Source organism: Geotrypetes seraphini, chromosome 11 (genome assembly GCF_902459505.1).
Source record: "Geotrypetes seraphini chromosome 11, aGeoSer1.1, whole genome shotgun sequence".
NCBI lineage: Eukaryota > Metazoa > Chordata > Amphibia > Gymnophiona > Dermophiidae > Geotrypetes > Geotrypetes seraphini.
This window is the reverse complement of record NC_047094.1, coordinates 10,268,458-10,280,961: the sequence shown is the minus strand read 5'-3', so window position 1 is coordinate 10,280,961 and position 12,504 is coordinate 10,268,458. Positions and strand designations below refer to the sequence as shown.

The following is a 12,504-nucleotide window of genomic DNA, read 5'->3' as shown; positions in this document are numbered from 1 at the left end:
AGTGGACGGGGGCATCAGTGTCTGCTGTTCGCTGGCAGGAGGGAATGGGCATGCCTCCTGCCGTTTGTTTTGGGGGGTGGGGAAGAAGAGGGGCCGATGGCAAGAGGGAGTGGGAATCCCTCCTGCCATTCGTTTGCATCGGCGGGCATTTTTTTTAGGTTCAGGGAGGGAGGGGGCACTTTGTCAGGGGGGGGCTTTTTTTTTTTTTTTAATTAGGCAGATATTTTGCATGTGTAATACACGCAAAACATCTGTGCCATTAAAAGAGAATGGGAAAAAAAATGGTAGAAGCTCTGACAACAGTGACAGGAGGCTGCTTCTCCTGTCACTACTGTCAGTGCTCTGCCCCGACTCAATTGCTCACTGAGTCAGAGAGTTTGCATGCAAATGATTTGCACCTCCATGCAAATCATTTGCATGCAAAAGCGATAGTGAATCAATCGCTGTTTCAAAATCAGCCAGAGAATCGGCCAACAGCGACTGAATTGCTATTTTTAGTGAATCTGGACCTTTATCCTTTGCATTCACCCAAGGCAGGAGAGAGGAGCATCTCATATTAAAAGGTAAATATTTATTCAGAAGTTACTAAAAGTGTGCATAAAGGCTATTTAAGGCAAGGGTTAAGAGAATCAGTTATGTCCTGCTCTCTCTTCAGGGGTGCTTGCAATCTTTAAAATCTGGCTGCTAAAGATGCCATTAGCATGTTTTAAACCTTGAAGGTCAACTTTATCCAGAGTTAATTTCATAGCAATAAAGACCCTTCTTTGAGATTCAGCAATGTACAAGCTTATCTTTTCCAGCTTATTGTGAAATATTTCACCAAGTTCATAATTAAACAAGCGAGGAATCAATTACAGCTACCATACAAAAAGAGAATATATAAATGATGTTAGCAACACATTAAGCGATTTGTTTCATCTGCTCTGTATTGACAGAGCACAGAGAAGCCAGAAACCAAAGAAAATGAATTGCAACACTATTGAACCAATATGTCATTCTATTTACTCAAAATTTTGGAACACTGCAAAGAGATCTCAGATGAGGCAGTCTTCCAGAATAGCTGATTTATGCACTGTTACATCAAAAGATACTCAGTTTTTATAACAGGGTTATCAGGATGTGAAATGATAGAAAAAGTTCCTCACAAAAATGCATATACATTTTCAATAACTAGCAAAATTTGCATATATTATCTACACACCACATTAGGGGGAGAGAATGCAGATTATGAGAGACAAGCCATGGACTGGTACAACTACATGCTATCACTTGTGCATTTAATACAGGTGCACTTATTGCCTCTTCAAGGAAAAGAAGGGTTGTCCTCCCCCCCAAAAAAATTTAGTATTGATGCATGTAATGTGCATTAAAGATATTTTCTGCAGGGAACATATTGGACACATCTGCAACAGTTACTATGTGTTAGTAAGTGACAAAACAGCAAAAACTGTCTTAATCTTGACCAGTTTAGCAAACAGCCTGTTAAGTCTTCCTTTCCTCACATTTCCCCTATGCTTCCTTCGCTCCCAACAAATGTTTACGAAGGAATGGGACATACCTGACAGAGATCAGCATGTATTGAGGTCAGCTGGTTTGTATTCATCTGCATTTTGTCTATGGCTTGCCGGAGAATGCTGATTCCTCGCAGGGCCTGTGAAAAGTCAAAGCTTTTTTAGATAAGGTCTGACAGATGGTAGCATACCGAGTGTCAACATAACATTTATTTAATTAGTTTTCTATCCCATTCTCCCCAAAGAGCTCAGAACATGTTACAGGTTAACATGTTATAATATGCCATAGCAGAATTGCTTACCTATAATTGTTAAAATGGGGGAGTGTGGGGGGAGACAAGATATTTTTAGATATATTAGTGATAGGAAAAAGTGCGAAAGTAGCATTAAGAAAGGAATAGTCAGGGACCACTGCATAGGTGATAGACCTGAGGGGCCCCCGCGGGAGCGGACCGCTGGGCGGTATGGACCTCTGGTCTGACCCAGCGGAGGCAAATTCTTATGTTCTTAAAAGGCGAAGAGGAGCTAAAGTTTAATTGCTTAAATATTTCTGTGCTCACAGCTGAAGCACCAAGGTGAGGCGAGACCACAGAAGACAAATGCAAATAGGGACAGAGGTTAAGGACTGTTATTTGTCATTACTGGATAACATTGCTGAGAGATGTGATGAACTTTTGCTTTCATTTTAGCTGAAGCATCCTGCAGTTCCTTTGAGAATCTGTCTGCTACTGGTTTAAGTGGAGTACTGCGAACGGACTGCTGGACAGTCCTTTTGTCAGTCTTAAAGCAGAAAAAGCTGCTTCTTCCAGCCTGGGGTTGAAAGATGGGTGTTGAATTTTGTCTCCCTACTTGTACTCATAGTCTCAAAGCTATGGGATAAGGAGCAGAGACTAGTGCTGCCCAATTTGCCGAGTCAGCAAGTCCCAACTCCTGACATCCCTTTGGGCATCCTAAAGTAGCAGCAGCGGTGGCAGTCAGAAGCAGCATGGTGAACAGGCTTCTTCTGGCCTGCCCCACCAGGGCCTCTCCTTTGCCACTTCACTGATGACGTTACCGATGACACAGAAGAGGGAAGCCCTGGCGGGCAGGCCGCAAAAAGCCTGATCACAGCGCTGCTTCTGCCAAGCTGGAACCTCGGTCAGGAGGTGCTGCACAGGGGGATAGGAAGGAGGGAAAGCTGCTGCACATGGGGGGAGAGAGAGGAGAGGAAAAATTGGTGGAGGTGGGATGGACGACAGGAAGGGAGAGATGTTAGAGGTAAAAGGGGTGAGAGGGAGATATTCTGTATATGGTGGAGGGGAGGGATACATGCATGTAGAAATGTTGGATATAGGGTAGAGGGCAGGGAGAGATGGTGCACATGATAATGGAGGGAAGAGATGCTGCATGGAAGAGAATAGAGGCTTGATATAGGGCACAAGGCAGGGACAGAGAGAAGGTAGACAGTGGGAAAGAAAACAGAAATGTTGGACATGGCAGTGGAAGGGAAGATACAGAGATGGAAAATGTGAAGCATGGAGAAAGAAGAAAATGTCAAATGGGCAGGAGACCCTGACGAGCAAGTTAACAGAAAAAAAGCAGAAACCAGAGCCTGAGACCAATATGATTTGAATAATAAAATGACTAGACCATAGAAATATACAAAAAATAATTTTATTTTTTGTGATTACAATATGTCAGATTTGAAATGTATAATCTTCCAGAGTTGGTGTTAAGACAGTGAGAATGAGCTAGTACCTAACAGAGAGGAAGTCTTTTTTTGTTTATTTTGTGCCGGCATGGGGCTGGAGAGGGCAAAGGGGGCAGGGATGGGTGAAGAGTACCAAATTAACCCCCCAGAATGTTTGGAAAAAAAAATACCCTATTGGGTAGGAAAAAAGAGAATTGAATTGAAAAATCAATTCAACAGACCAAATTGAATCAAAAAAAATTTTCCCTAACTAGGGTAGCACTAGTAAAGACTGTTTCCTTAGCAGGAAGTCCTCCAAGAGTAGATTAACTTCTTTAAAAAAAAAAAAAAAAATTTAGATTAGAATGCTTATAATCTATTTTGGTCTTAGCAGTATTTGTCCCCATGTGTTTTGGCAGTATTTTGCTGCCTTTGTGCATAACAGGTTATATTTCAGTAGTTTTCTGATTTGAAGAACTGTCTTGAGTTGGAAACACACCGCCTTGAGCTACTTATCCTACCCAATGAGTCACAGCCAAGAATGGAAAGTAAAGGACAGGACTCAGTTTTGGAGCCCCTGCCTCCCTTGCACCCCGCAAATAGTTTGCTAAAGCCCTGCTCCTTTTTTAGCCCTTTGGAACTCCCAAGTAGCAGCAACCAAAACTTCTCTATCTACAGATAACTGGACACTTCACTAGTAGCAGTGTTGCTTTTTGTCTTAACCTTTTTGTGAGGAGATTGCACATGAAGACGAATGGACTGCTAGGAACAGCACAGGAGATTCGATGCATGCCAGTAAGAGCTTTGAAACTGACCGGGCATTAGAGAATAGGAGGCTGAGTTGGTAGCTGTCAGTGTGAATGCATTAGGCTGTTAGGTCTACGGAGAGACTTAACTGTTGGATCAATGTCCCCTTCAGTAAATTCCCAGTTTCCATAACATCCTCTACGCAGGAATTTTTATGGTTTATAGGGGCCCTTTTACTAAAGCATTTGCTAAAGGAAATAAAGTTGGCAGACACTAAACACTAAGGGCCACCTAGCTCATTAAACATGTTTAGTTACTGATTCCCTTGGTTTCTTAATATTGACTCATCTAACTCTGAGAAACAAAACTTAGGAGGTACAAATCTCAAATTTGAAGGAAAATTAAGGACAAATTATGTCTTACCTGATAATTTTCTTTCCTTTAGTCAGCTACACTGTTCTGCACAAGTGGCTGTTATTCTCTCCTACCAGTAGACATGGAGGTAGAGAAAAAAACGAGTTTCGCCAGTGACGATCACCAAAATTAGTTAGTGGTGCTCCCTAGAAAGTTCTAGTATGCCATCTGTCAAAAGTAGCAAAATGTTTCTAATGTTTGCAACATACCCATGCCCCATCAGCCATTACAGCTGCAATGACAATCATACGAGCCTAACAGTACAGAGTGGAACTTGCTACCCTGCATACTCCAGGATATAGCAATATTGCAGGAAACCCATATTATAACCTGTAAGTTATAATACCTGTGATTTGTTGCTTCATATTTATTTATTTTTACACTGAAAGGGAAAGCAGAGATAACACCCGGAGTCCTGGGTCCAAGTTTTCCAAAAGCAGGTTAGAGAACAGTGAAGTTGACTAAAGAAAGAAAACCAGGTAAAAATTTCTCCTCCTGAACACCCAGCTACACTGTGGAATGTACCGAAGCAGATCTCCTGGGTGGTGGAAGACAAGGCCTTCCGAATGACAGCTCTGCAAAAATCTCAATGGTTCCTGGACAACAGATCTAATTTAGGTGTCTGACAAAAGGACTGGAGCGACTATGTTGCTACTCTACAATCTCTTCAGGAGCCACCATGCGGGCCTCTGCCCAAGAAGCGGCCTGAGGCCATGTACGAGGGTGGTTTGAAAAGTTTGCTAAAAAGCACTATGTAACATGATTTTTGTTCCTGGGCAGTAATTTTCTAGTTACTCATGCCATGGTGTGGGCATGGCTTGCAAAATAGCCTGCTGATTGATTCAAGCTTGGATTTCTGCTTTGGCAGTTGCCATTATAGCTTAACAATCACACATAGGATACACATACACTCATTTATTTTAGTAGTAGTGATTTGAATGTGTGGTATACATCTCCAGTGGACCTCAATCTTTCTCAAGTACTATTTTGAGGGAATATTTTGTGAAGTACTTGATTGGGTTTTTGTTTATTAAAAAATATAGAAAATATCTATTTCTATAAAATTTTGCTTTTATGACCAGGAGTGTCAAATTTAGCAATTTTTTTTTTTTATAATCTTTATTCATTTTCTTTTGTTACAACAAGTGTTTCATATAAACTTATTAGATACTTAAATATATACACTTGATATACATACTTATCATCTTCAAGTTTAACATTTTTTTTAGAAAATTAATTTTATACAAGTTTTATAATATTATGCAGTAAATCTAGATTTATATAATTTATATAATTTAGCAATTTATCTATTTAAAAAATGTAAGATGATGAATATTTATCTTTCCATTCTTCTGAAGTCATAAAAAGCAATATGAATCACAATTAAAATGTATTTACATTGAAGTTATACAAAGATGACCACAGAAAATTTAGAAGTGAGTAGGTTTTTTTGGTAGTTGGGTTGTTTTTTTTTTTTTTTTGGGGGGGGGGGGGACTTGGGGAGGTTAGATTTGCTATTTATATTGTAAGTCACTTTCACGAATCAGCCCCCAGATGTAGTCTCTCATCATGTTCTCATTATATAGTCCTTGGTAGTAGCAGTTCAAGTCCAGTATATTCTAGTGGAAGGGTTCACCTTGCTCCTCCGAGTATGCTCCCCTTGAATGTCTCAAGAAGAGCATCAAGGATGTGGACTTTGAGTGACATCCTACAGCCCATTTTACTGTAATTCTTCACCAGATTCTCAACCAACTCCACATAGTTTTCAGCCTTGCAAGTGCTTAGGAAGCCCTGAACAACTGCGACAAAGCTGTTCCAAGCCTCTTTTTCCTTCCTAGTTAGCTTCTTGGGAAATTCCTTGCACTCCAGGATTTTCTTTATCTGTGGTTTGACAAAGACACTAGCTTAAACATTTGACTCAGACAGATTAGGGAGTCTTGAAGGCTGTCAGCTCCTTATCTAGAGCTCTGACAAATAGTTTCATTAGGCCCAATTTGATGTGCAGTGGTGGCATCAGCACCTTCTGGGGGTCCACCAGTGATTCCCATTTGATGTTGATTTCTCCTCACAAAAAACTCTGTCCGCTGTGGCCAGTCCCACCTTTGGTAGTGCATCTTTCTGTCCCTGCAGTCCCAAAGGTACGAGTAGAGATAGCAGAGAAACTTGGTAAACCCACACTGGAGAACCACATTGGAGGAATGCCACCATTTTGAAGTCTCCGATGACCTCTCAGCCATACTCAAGGTGCCTAATAAGGTTTTGATACTGTTGTAATCTTCTCTGAGGTGCACTGAGCGAGCTATTGGAAGAGATAGGTACTTGCTCCTGTCATGGAGCAGTAAAGCTTTGATGCTCCTGGATGAACTGTCAATGAAGAGGCACCACTCTCTAAGGTTACAGGTGATTCCAATTGCCTCAAACAGACTGATCACACTGACAGAAGAGCAGCCTATTTTTTGGATGAAGGTAGAAAAAGCTTGGTGACACTTCCTCTGATTTGTTACTTGCTCACTTTCATCCAACAAGTTCTACTGATTAATACCCTACTGCGCCTTAGTAAAAGGGCCCCTAAATTTGCTCAACTTGGAATCAATCTGGAGGGTTAAGTAACTTGCCCAGGATCTCAAGGTACTGAGGCTGTAGCTCTAGTTAAATTTTGAATCCTAGGGGCATAGCTATTGAGCAAGCCTAGCAAAAATCTGAAGGCTGTTTACTGCTGAAATGAGGTGTTCTGTTCCCATACAGGCACCCAGCTTTCTGCTCTCTACCCAGGCAGTCTGGCTTTTCTCATCTCACTTCCTTCCCATTCTGCAAACTTGAAGTGGGTCACCACCAGTGGCAAAGAGAACATGCTATTTCTAGTTGATTCCAGGGTCTTTTTCCTGCTGCATCCAATGTTGTGGGACATGGCAAAGGGAAGGCACTGGAGTCAGCTGGAGGCAGCTTTATCTTCAGTATTGCTGGCAGCTTCAGTGTCATTGCATTTGTGGTAAGGAAGGAAGAGGAAGAAGGGAAAATGCTAGACCAGGATGGGGAAAGGATAAGGTCACACAGATGGAAGATGAATGGTGGAAATGATGAGAGAAGAAATGGGCAGAAGATCCTGGAAAGAGAAACAGAAGAGACACTGGGACCTAACCACATGGAAAAATAAAAATACAGTAAGAAAAAAAAAAAATTCATTCAGAATAAAATACTACTTATCTGCTTTCTTGATGTTTACAGTTCATTTTTGCCTTCAATTACTGATCTATAGTTCTGTTCCCCCCAATCCCACACTACACTACCATCTCTCCCATTTTAATTTTTCTGCCTGGGCTCATTCAATCCTAGTTACACTAAGGCTGAAACAAAACAATGAGACCACAAAATGCCATTTATTAGCTCATTGAAAGACACAACAATTTTATAAATCTTAACAGCAAATGTACATGTCAATTTTCTTATTGTCCTTGAGTAAAAAGAAACATTTCATGTTTTACTAAGCACTGCATTATATCAAAAGAACCATTCTAATTAATGTCATCTCTTTCTATAAATTCAGAAACGAGAATCTTACTGGTTTGTTTCATGTACTATAAAACCTCAATTAGGGACCACCTAATGCATTACATAAGTTTTATACATAAATACTCCTACAACAACAACAACAAAAATATCAATCAGCAACAGACACTAAGGCAAAAGATGTCTAAAAAGGCTGCTGTCCAAACAGCACAACCATCCATATTCCAGTTCATGCCCCATTGAAGAACTATTTGCATCACCTCTGTGAAACAGAATCTGCCTCAAATTCTACCAGAAATAAAATCAGTGCTAAGAAAGCCAAACAAGGTGTGGTAGAGATGACACTTATTGACTAATGATGGTTTGAGAGAAAACAAAGTTTCTTTAGAATTAGCTCATGAAGCTCGTCCCACTGAAAAATGCACACCACAGACACATCTTCGCCAGTAGGGGTGTGTTCGAACCCCCTGCTGGCAGAATCTGGTCCCCCAAGAGGATCCTGGAAATTTCCCCAAAGGTCCAGGTCCTCATCAATAACATCTTGCTCCTCTGGGCAAAAATCCTCATCCTAAGAGACCCTCAGGCACTTGGACAAGAGAGGAGGGGGCAAAACCGCCTTTGTATGGGTCTGCACCGGGGAAGACACAGAACCTCCAGCCGCCAGCACATAAGCTTTACAGAGTACCAAAACCCCTGGCGGCCCCAAGAGATTCCCTGCCACAGCAGGGGACCCAACAATATCTTGCCCCTGCAATTCCAGAACAGGGGGAAGGTCACCTAAGGTCACAGATATGAAGGAGGTTCCCGCAGAAATTGGACCTGAAACCTCCAAAATCAAAGCTCCTGCAGCCTGCTGCGTCTGAAACGCCTGTGACTTTCCTGATGCTGAGGCACTGACCGACATGAAAATGGAATCCCCAGTTGGGGAGAGGGACCCAGCATGAGATCTGCCGGGTTTAACACCCCCGAGGTCAGACGGATCCCCAAACATGACCCGTCCAAGCTCCATCCGGCACAAAAGGGGAACCCAGGAGTCCAAAAACAAATTCCAACAGTACTAAGAGGGGAGCCGAATTAGTCTTACCACCTGCTGGTGGAGACTGAGATAGACTGGATTGCTAGGGGAACGAGTCTATACTGATATACAAGTTTGCTTTCAGTCTCCACCTGCTGGTAGCAGTAAGGTATATAACCCATTCGTAAGGACTATATCGGTCTAACAGGTGATACAGAAGATGGAAATTTATGAGCCAGTCTCCAATTGGTAGAGTGTTAGGGGGAGAATGTAGAATGGTGCCTTTTGTTGTGGTTAGGGTTGAGCCTTTGAGTTTTATGCAGCCTATGTGTAGGAGTTTTCAATGTAGAAGAGGATGGTACATATCTCCTTTTGTTAACAGGAGCAAGGAATCTAGGATAGGAGTACCAATGACAAAAAATGCAAAGTCATGCATCTGGGCAGCCAAAATCCATGCAAGACTTACACCCTAAATGGTGAATCCTAACAAGAACTGAAGCAGAACGTGACTTAGGGGGATCGTCAGTGAGGACATGAAGACTGCCAATCAAGTGGAGCAAGCTTCCTCCAAAGCAAGGCAAATCATAGGTTGCATACGCAGGAGTTTCGTCAGCCGTAAGCCTGAAGTCATTATGCCATTGTATAGATCCATGGTGAGACCACATCTGGAGAACTGTGTGCAATTCTGGAGGCCGCATTACTGAAAGGATGTGCTGAGACTAGAGTAGATCCAGAGAATGGCCACCCGGATGATCGCGGGTCTCAAGGATCTCCCGTAAGAGGAAAGGCTGGATAAGTTGCAGCTGTACTCACTTGAGGAACGCAGAGAGAGGGGTGACATGATCGAGACATTCAAGTATCTCGCGGGCCGCATCAAGGTGGAAGAAGATATCTTCTTTTTCAAGGGTCCTGCGGCAACAAGGGGGCATCCGTGGAAAATCAGGGGTGGGAAACTGCACGGGGACACCAGGAAATTCTTTTTCACTGAAAGGGTGGTTGATCGCTGGAATAGTCTTCCACTTCAGGTTATTGAGGCCTGCAGCGTGCCTGATTTTAAGGCCAAATGGGATGGACACATAGGTTCTATTCACAGAGTTAGGTAGGGGAGGGTCATTGCGGTGGGCAGACTAGATGGGCCGTGGCCCTTATCTGCCATCTATTTCTATGTTTAGTTAATGGAAGTCAAACACATATAAGAAGTCAAAACACATATAAGACTATTTTTTTTTGGGGGGGGAGGGTTTGGGGGTGTTAAGAAATGTTAAGAAATACAGCCCAATAGGTTCACCATTTAGTACATTTCTTCTAGGAACAATACTTTACTTTAACCCCTCTTACCATCCTACTCAAAAATATCCATACAGCAGCTGAATTCAAGGATACAATACCAGCTAGAGAACAAATGAAACGGAGTTCATGGGATTATTTTTTTTACAATAAACCATGTACTCCCAGACAATTATTTTCTTTTGCAGGTTATTTTTCCAGTTAACACCTTGTCATCCTGCCTTGCCATCCTGAAATGCTGCAAGCAGAACACACTCAGCTTACCTACAGTGAATTATTAGAAGATCATAGTAAGGGGAAGAAAGAAGAAGAAAAAAAGAGCCAAACAATCCTTCATGCATTTATGTCATCTCCAAAACAAAACACAGCAAGAAAAAAAATAGAGCTTGTAGATAGTTTCATACTAAGACCAGAACTGATTATTGACCCAAAAACTATCTATTAATCTGAATTATGTTTTACAGATCCAGTTAGTATAAGCACACTGAAAGGCTTTCCAACAATTTCTTATTTCATGAAACCATGCACAGTTCCATATCTATTTACACTAATACTTATTACTACTAAAATTAATGGCTTCTTTTTCTTACCTGTTTTCTTTCCACAAGAGCATTTGTTAACTGATGGCAAAGGCCAGCAACTAGATACAATAATAAAAAGAGTAAACATGCAAATTATCAGAATGTTTCATAGATCAAAACATTGCAAAAGCTCTCCCTGAAAGGTAACTTACAAGTGTCTGTTGCATATCTAATGTGCTCGCCATTACAAGTGCTGATAAATAGCTGAGCCTGGGAGAATAAAGTCTCAAAATCAGGGATACTGGACATAGAAAACTTCACATACCTAAAAGAGCAAACCAAACAGAATTTATGCATTTACTTCTCACATTCTCCTGTACATAAAACATTAGACTCCCTTTGATGGTTAAACTACTTTATGGGAAAAGTTACTAGGCTGTGGTAAAAAAGTGAAATTTATCCCCCCCCCCTCCCCCGTGTCCTGCTAGACTAGTTGGGTTGCATCCCCATACTGAAATCTTCCAGCAACATTACCGGTATAAGGGTGCTGCAGCCCAGAACTCTCCAGTATGTCAATGTCAAAGCAGTATAAGCAAGTTTAGACTAAGTTTGCACCCCAATGGGAGCTACTGCAGCACATACCAAAGCATGCCAAACAAACTATGTGTACAGTATGCAAGAAAGAAGCGGGGCAATCGCACAAAGCATTCAACTAAACAGTCTCCCAAGGCAGGCACTGGACTGACCAATATAGCAGGACTTGATGAGAAAAAAATCATCTTCCTTATCACCCTTAGCTAGAAGACACGAGATATGCAAGTTGAGAGAATACTTGTTGCAGGTTTCCGGGTCACACTGCATCGTCAGGTTGCTATGGAACTTTGTAAGTCTAAGTGCTTTGAAAATAAACTTCATTTTTAAAACTAGTGCAAGTGTTTTTAGTCCTTTGTTTCAACAGTAAAAGCACAATAATCCAAAACACAAAAGCAAGGCTACATCTTGAATTATGCTGCAACTAAGGCGGTATATCAAGTTTAATAAATGATACACGATCTGAATGACTGAGGAGAAATAAAATTAAAGTCCTGGATTAGCCTTGTCAAAAGTGCTGACTTGTTCAATACAAATGCTGTATGTGGCAAGACCTGAAACAAGGAGTTTATGGTGTGAAAACCTCAGAATGTGTCTGAATTAAAACAGTTCTGCAAAGAAAAGTTAAGCTAAGATTCCTAAACAGCGATGTGAAAGTGATATCAACATTATAGGAAACATTTGATTGCAATTATTTCTGTTAAAAGGAGCTCTAACCAGTTATTAAGTTTAAGAGGCAATTTCATAACGCCCATGTGAAGTGAAAACTTTATTTAAGGAACAAAGCAATTTAGAAAACACTTGTGTGCTCACTCGGGTTTCCCTTCATCTAATATTTCATTTTATAAATCAGAAGCCATTCAGTGTGACATATATACAATAGGTAGCAAAATCAGGAGGGGAAGCGATGACAAAAAAACTGAATCACTGTAGATGGGTTTAAAAACTGGCTTGGATGAATTCCTAAAGGAAAAGTCTTGGAACATCCACTACTCATCCCTGGCAGTAAGTAGCATAGAATCTAGCTACTTTTTGGGATTCTGCCAGGTACTTTTGGGATCAGGACATTAGGCTTGGTGAACTTTGATTTGATCCAGGTTTTTTCTTGAAAGAAGTGGTTAGCTTTATTTCAGTAGGCAAATAAATTTTTGCACAGTATTGAGGGCCCCTTTTACAAAGCTATGGTAGCAATTCTGTCGCAGCAAACACACTGAAGCCCATTCAATTCCTATGGGCTTCAAT

General features: G+C 41.3%; 1 protein-coding gene across 4 annotated transcripts in view; it reads right to left on the bottom strand.

Annotated features, from left to right (window-relative positions):
* COPS3 (COP9 signalosome subunit 3) overlaps positions 1-12,504 on the bottom strand; it is a 72,131-nt gene that overhangs the window by 53,360 nt on the left and 6,267 nt on the right. For all 4 annotated transcript variants that reach the window (XM_033914276.1, XM_033914277.1, XM_033914273.1 and 1 more), the window contains exons 3-5: positions 10,884-10,996; positions 10,741-10,790; positions 1,559-1,651 (exon numbers count right to left, since the gene is read on the bottom strand). In XM_033914276.1, coding sequence (XP_033770167.1) covers positions 1,559-1,651; positions 10,741-10,790; positions 10,884-10,996 — 256 coding nt within the window. The remainder of the gene's footprint in view (positions 1-1,558; positions 1,652-10,740; positions 10,791-10,883; positions 10,997-12,504) is intronic.